The sequence below is a fragment of the Camelus dromedarius genome, chromosome 32 (assembly GCF_036321535.1).
Source record: "Camelus dromedarius isolate mCamDro1 chromosome 32, mCamDro1.pat, whole genome shotgun sequence".
NCBI lineage: Eukaryota > Metazoa > Chordata > Mammalia > Artiodactyla > Camelidae > Camelus > Camelus dromedarius.
Window position 1 is genome coordinate 2,144,096 of NC_087467.1, and position 6,469 is coordinate 2,150,564.

The 6,469-nt window shown below is 40.5% G+C and overlaps 1 protein-coding gene across 3 annotated transcripts in view; it reads right to left on the bottom strand.

Annotated features, from left to right (window-relative positions):
• PIK3C3 (phosphatidylinositol 3-kinase catalytic subunit type 3) overlaps window positions 1-6,049 on the bottom strand; it is a 116,675-nt gene extending 110,626 nt beyond the window's left edge. For all 3 annotated transcript variants that reach the window (XR_010378653.1, XR_010378652.1, XM_010975489.3), the window contains exons 1-2: window positions 5,878-6,049; window positions 2,476-2,664 (exon numbers count right to left, since the gene is read on the bottom strand). Coding sequence is in view for 1 of the 3 variants with exons in the window: in XM_010975489.3 (XP_010973791.2) it covers window positions 2,476-2,664; window positions 5,878-5,945 (257 nt within the window). In the remaining 2 variants the exon portion in view is untranslated. The remainder of the gene's footprint in view (window positions 1-2,475; window positions 2,665-5,877) is intronic.
• Between the last annotated feature and the right edge of the window lie 420 nt (window positions 6,050-6,469).

Genomic DNA, 6,469 nt, shown 5'->3' on the forward strand with positions numbered 1-6,469 from the left:
AAGATTCTACAGCCTGATTTTGGATGGTCTGATCTGTATCCCCACCCCCATACACCATTGTACTAATTCTCTACGCTGATTAATGCACTCCTAAACCCTAACTTTCTAATTTTTAAATTAGATTAGATTGTTAGTCTGATGTCTAATGTCTCTAGAGCCATTTCAAATCCTTCATGGGATGAAATAGAATATAAATATAAAAAAAATTTAAAGCACTTGCCTGCAGAATAATATTCATACATATAACTTAGAAATATGCAGCATTTCACAGCAAAAATGAAAATTTTACCCTGAGTGTAGCTAAAGAAAGTGCAGGTTTCCCTCACCACAGGCTCTCTTTTTATAGGACAGGACAGGATAGGATAAAATAGATTCCGATGAACTTGGATGAGTTCCTCGTTATTCAAACTCTCACAACTATCAGAAAGTCAGAAATCAGATTTACATAACTTGGAATCTCATACTACTCAAAAATACTTTCTGAACCAAGGAAATGCAAAAAATTTAGATAGCAAGAGAACCTTTTATGGTATAATTTATTTTCCGCACAGTCTACAGAATCTTCTTTGGAGTAAGTGCTTAAGGAAAATAGTAGCTGTGCAAGTTTGCTTTTATTTATTACAGGAGTGCAATTTTTGTTTTTATGAACTGGTAAAAACTTCACTCAAGTACTAAGGAGTAGATGTACAAAATCTGAAAATATTTCCCCTAAGCCCAGAGAGTGTATTTAAAATAAGACAAAAGCCTATCCTTATAAAACTTCATCCAACACGAGGTATTTTCTCAATCTCTTTTCTACATAGCTGTTTTAAATCTTTTAATTAAAATTAAAAAGGCATTCTAATTATTTTAGAGTACTTAGTTTATTAGTTTCACAGTTTAAAAATATATATATTAAAAAACTCAAACTTTGAGAGAGCACATATGAAAGTTTTTCTATCTGTGAAAATACACAAAACATAAATAATGTTGAGAGGAGTCAGCAAATGAGAGGAAGAGGAGAAAGATACTAATTTCCCGACAACTCAGAATTGGCTTTTGCTCTAATTTCCTTTGTTGCCAAGACGTGGAACAAAACCGCCGTACAACTTCTCTTACCAAGAAAAGTGGAATTCACCATAAATGTTGACTTCCTAGACCTAAATTTGTGGTTCTCTGTCTTTTTTGGGGGGCCACAAACCATCTTGAAAATCTAATAAAGGCTTTGAGCTCTGTACCTGTAAAAATGTGCAAGACACAGAAAGTTCTGCATACAATTTCAGAGTTTTATAGGTTTCCTGATTCCAGTTTAAGAACCTCTGATACAGTTAAGGAATTTTGGTGCACTGTTTGAGGTGTAATGATGATACTGTAGTATGTTAGAGCTATACAGAAATATTTAAGTTAAGATGATACAATATTTGGAATTGGCTTCAAAATAACACTGGTTACAGATGAAAGATGGCCTTGAGTTAGTAATTAATGAAGCTAGGTGATGGGGCCTTGCAAGTTCATTACATGATTGTACTTTTACAGATTTGACAATTTTCCAGAATAGCAAGTCTATATACATTATCATACACACTTGTGTGTGTATATCTAGCCACAAAAAGACTACTCAAGAAATTACATCATTAAAATAGTTGGTTTCAGTGTAGCCAGATCATCAGGGCTCAGGCTTCTGAGCTCTCTGGAAAACTTTTCCCAGCTTGCCAGGCCAACCTTGGTCAAGGGCTGTATCCTCAACAGCTGAGCATGGGAGTCCCCGTGGCCACACCCTGCCTTCCATAAACACCACGGGCACAGACTCCTTCCTTGCGAGGCACACGGCCTGTATTCTGAACCAAGCCTCCCAGCCGACTGAACACCACCCATAGATCAAGCGTGGAAACTGCACAGCACACAGCTGATCAAACAAGAAGTGTCAGGAGGTTATATTAAGGACACACAATACTATTTTGGGAAAACAGGAACCTCATGTTCACTGCATTCACCTCAAGTCCCAACAACGGTCTGCTAATGTGCCATCAATAAACCAAGAACTTAGAAAAAAAAAAATCCATATTTAAGATAAACATCCGATCCGAACAGATGACTGTAAAGATCTGAGCTCCAAATATCAGCCTAGACAACCTCTTAGACTATCTGGAAGAGTTTCTGTTTCAAGGGCACAGGATGGACGCAAACTTAAAGATGCTACGTATCTGTTTTTGGTTTGGGTCATTTTGTGTATCAGTCAAGTTCTTAGGAAAACATGTCAATATACTCCATACAAACATAAATTCACGCCCACCTCAACTGCAGTTACAATACTGTTGTGTATACTCCTTTCTGAGTGGGTCCCTGCTTTAAACTATCCAATCAATGCTTATAGGTATTAAAATAAAGAACTGGAAAAAAAAATTCCTCTGTAATCCCCACCAAATACTACTTTCAACACCTACAAAGAAATGAGATAATGGTCTGGAACCCACCAAATGCAAGAAGACAACTTACTTCCATCTCGTACTAAATGCCTTGTAGGAGGTTCTCACTGGCAAGGCCAGAGGCTTCCCTTCTGCAAAAACTTGGCAGGTTACATAAAGGTCGGAACATGTTTCTTGGTACAGCCCTGAAAACCTCAACATCGGGTCTTCTAGAACAGCTTTGTAACTCTTCTGTTCTCTCTTTCCCTCCAGACTTCCTCTGGAAACATGAAAACAACAATGTTTAGACATACTTTTTTTTTAAGGAAATACACAATAAATACTAAGAAGAGTTTATGGTTATGTCTCAGTGCTCAGTAACCGTATGCTACCTGAACATTTTTCTATAAATGAAATTGAAGTCACTTTTTCACTTACTAAAGGTCTTCTCAAATCCTAACATATCTTTTCAACATATTTCTCCCTTTTAGGCTTATTTTTAAACCCTGTTGCCAACTCTTCGTCTACCTTCTAGATGTCACCAACTTCCTAAGCATTAATTTCATTTTATTAAGTTCAAGCTGGCCACTCATCCCTCTATTCTTTCACAGCATTTACCATATTAGGCATAGAGGCCCAAAAATGAAAGACAAGATAAACAGTACAGTGTTACAAGAAAATGTTAAGACCTTGCACTGTGGGGAAAACTTATCTTTTAACTGCATATTCTTTTTGTATGCTTTCTTTTTGTTTTTTTTTTTTAAGTACGTATATGTATTATCTGATCACTTCTTTAAATTAAGAAACACAGCATTTTAAGTCATAAAAGGTACATGTAAGATTATAAAAGAGGTGAGGGGTGGGTATGGCTCCGTGGTAGAGCACATGCTTAGCATGCACAAGGTCCTGGGTTCAATCCCCAGTACCTCCTCTAAAGAAGGGTGGGGGGAGTGGGGAGTAGCTCAAAGGTAGAGTGCATGCTTAGCATGTACGAGGACTTGGGTTCAATCCCCAGTACCAGCACCTCCATTAAAAAAAAAAAAAAAAAAAAGAGGTGGGAACACTGCTTGGACATCAAGATTACCTCATCTATTGTACTAGGCATTTTATGCTTTCTTACTTACTTTTCACCATATTATCATTTTATAAATGATGAAGCAGAGACTCAGAGATCAAGTTTATTATCCAGGATCACAAAGCAAGAAACAGAGCTGAGAATAAAAACCAGGACAGAAGAGGCCAAAGCCAATGTTCTTCTCACTATAGAAAGATACGTCAAAAGGTCTCAGCACCTACAGTGCCTTGGGTGCAGGGACTTGTAACCCAGACAGATGCCTGAAATGGAGCCTGGACAACACATCGGGGGTGAGAGCCGAAGAGGCAGGGAGTCTTCTCAGAATAAAAGAACAGCATATACAGAGGCAAAGAGGCACGACCGTGTGTCTTGGGAACCGCAGGTTGGTATAGCTAAAGCATAAAGCTCATGTGAGGGGAAAAGCTAGAGATGAGAATGCAAAGTAGAAGGATAATGAAGCTAAGTAGCCACCCGTTCAGCCCAGTGCTGACATAAAATGAACACCCAAAACCCTGTTAACTGAACAATTTGAAGTGAGATAATGTAATCAGATTTGTGTTTTATGATACTTTGGCAGGAGTACAAGAACGTAATGGAGAGGTTCGACTGAAAGCAAGATCAGCTGGAAGAATTTTAGTCAAAATTAAAAGGAAAAAGGTAAACTAAAGCTAGGACAGTGGGGTAAAAAAGGGAATATGGATCAAAGATATTTAGCAGGTAGATTCAAGATAACTTATGAATGATTAAGCAGAGGTGAGAGAGGGGTGTCCGCACGACTCATTTTCTGTCTCAACCAATTAGATGAATGATGCTAACAATCACCAAAATAGGGAGAGAGAAGATTAGAGTTAGAAGGGAAAGCCAATGATGTGCTCGATTTTGGACTAGTTGCTTTTAAAGTGCTTTGGGACATCCAAAGTGGCCATGTCTTACGGGCAGTTTGATATTTAATTATGGAACTAAGAAAAGAGACACCAAAGTGCAAGTTGTTATTAAAACCATAGAAATAGATGAAAAGGCCTGGGGAGAAGAAATAGAATTTTAAAAGTTACTATTCTCTGATTACATGAGTCTAAACTAACACTTCCTGCCCTCCCCAAAACTAGTTTCAGAAGCTAAAAGATGGTTAGCACTGAATTTTGCCCAACTTCGAATTTATGTTTTACCTTTGCCTCAAAATACTCAGTGCATCTGTTAATAATGGACCAGTTTTTTTTTTAAATTTTTTCTTCTTTCCTTTTAGTGTTCAAAAGTTTCCAAAAAATGCACTCATGTGTCCAAGAAATACTGAGAGGAATCAGACTAAAAGAAAGCCCTCTACCAGACTGATGGCAACACAGGTCTTGTTTAAGTATCTATTGGTGTGCTGTAAAACTTACTTCAAATGGCTGTGTAAAGTATTACACAAAGGTACAGTTTGGTTACTGACACGTTATTTTTACCACCACCACAAAATGAATAGTAAAGGATTTTTCAGAGTCTGAACTAAGTAACTACTGAAAATAAAAGGCAACAATCATTCAAAGGCGCATCTGACAACTTAGAAAATGAAATTTACCACAGGTATGCAGCCCCTTGCCTGAGGCACATTTGTTAAACATTGACCAAAACATTTAACGAATGATGTTGGGATTAATCATTTGTGATGGTTTTCACACATTAAAATACATCTATAAGAATGCCTTCCTATGGGCATAATTTTCAACTTGGTCCTACCTGTTCCCCATCTGAGTTCCCTTATTCTCCATCTCAAAATGTCATGTCCTGGACCTTGACTTCAACTGTGATGCCCCAAGATTTTCCTGCAAGCCTCTCTTTCCCTTTCTCATACAGTCTGGTTCCTTTGCAGCTGGAACCCTCCTCATCTCAGACTCACTCCCAACTTCCCTGGCCAAAGGACGCTAGACTGTCGTTAAGATTCAACCTGGGCGTCTACCACCTCCCGTGCTTTTAGTACGACATCTCTGCGCTCATCTTATCCTCAACTACCTTACCTGCCGGCGTCTACCTCTCCATAATTCCTGCAGGCTCCAAGTCCACCTTCCAGCCCAGTTTTAAATAAAATAATATCTGCCGATGATTAACAGTGGGACGAAGATTGTACCCAGACTTGTTTTCTTTATCTGTAAGATGAGCCGGAATGACTCCTCAAAAAGGCAGCTGGGAACAGCAACAGCTTTCTAAGTAAAGCCCCGTGGGACTTAGGAACTTACTGCTACCGCCGTCCTCCTCAGTCCTCGCTCGCCGCCTCCCTCCAAGCTCCGGATCACCTCCGCTCCCCCGACCGCAGCCCTCCCGGCCGCCCCGCGGACCGACCCCCAGGCTGATAACAAGCATCTTCGCTCCCCCGCCGGCAGCTCCCTGCCTCCCAGCTCCCGAGTCTCAGCAATCCCAGTCCCTGCGCCCAGATCCTCTCACATCTTAAGCTGCACGTTGATGTCCAGGTCACAGCTGTAGATGTAGTGAAACTTCTCCGCTTCCCCCATGGCACCCCCCGGAGTAAGAGCTACACCACAGGCTGCGAGCGAGGCCCCGGGAGGACTCCGCTACTGAACCCGCAGAGCCCCACAACACAGGCGCTTCCGGTTCCGCCTCTCCACCCGGGCACCGCCAATCCCTGCCGGGAGCGCGACCCCACGCACAGCCGGAACTCCCCGCCCCGCCCAAACGTCCCTTCTGCGCATGTGCAGGAGGAGCCCTCCATCTTGCTTGCGGGCAGCCGAGATTCCGGAAGCACAGCCTGTTTGGTTACATTCCAGGCTTCCTGTGTTCTTCCTGTGTTCTTCCTGTATTAACGGGTACTTATTTATTTATTTTTTAATTTTTAAGAAAATAAACTGTCACTTGAGCCTCAGCTGTTTCTAAAATCAACCCAAAACGAAATTCAAAGAGGATTGTAACAACTTTCGCTGGCTGCCGGCTAACCAAAGAACAGTCACAAGAATTAGAATTTTTACTGAGTTGAAATTTCCGAAAATTGTAGATTTAATCAGATATTTACGGTATCTCC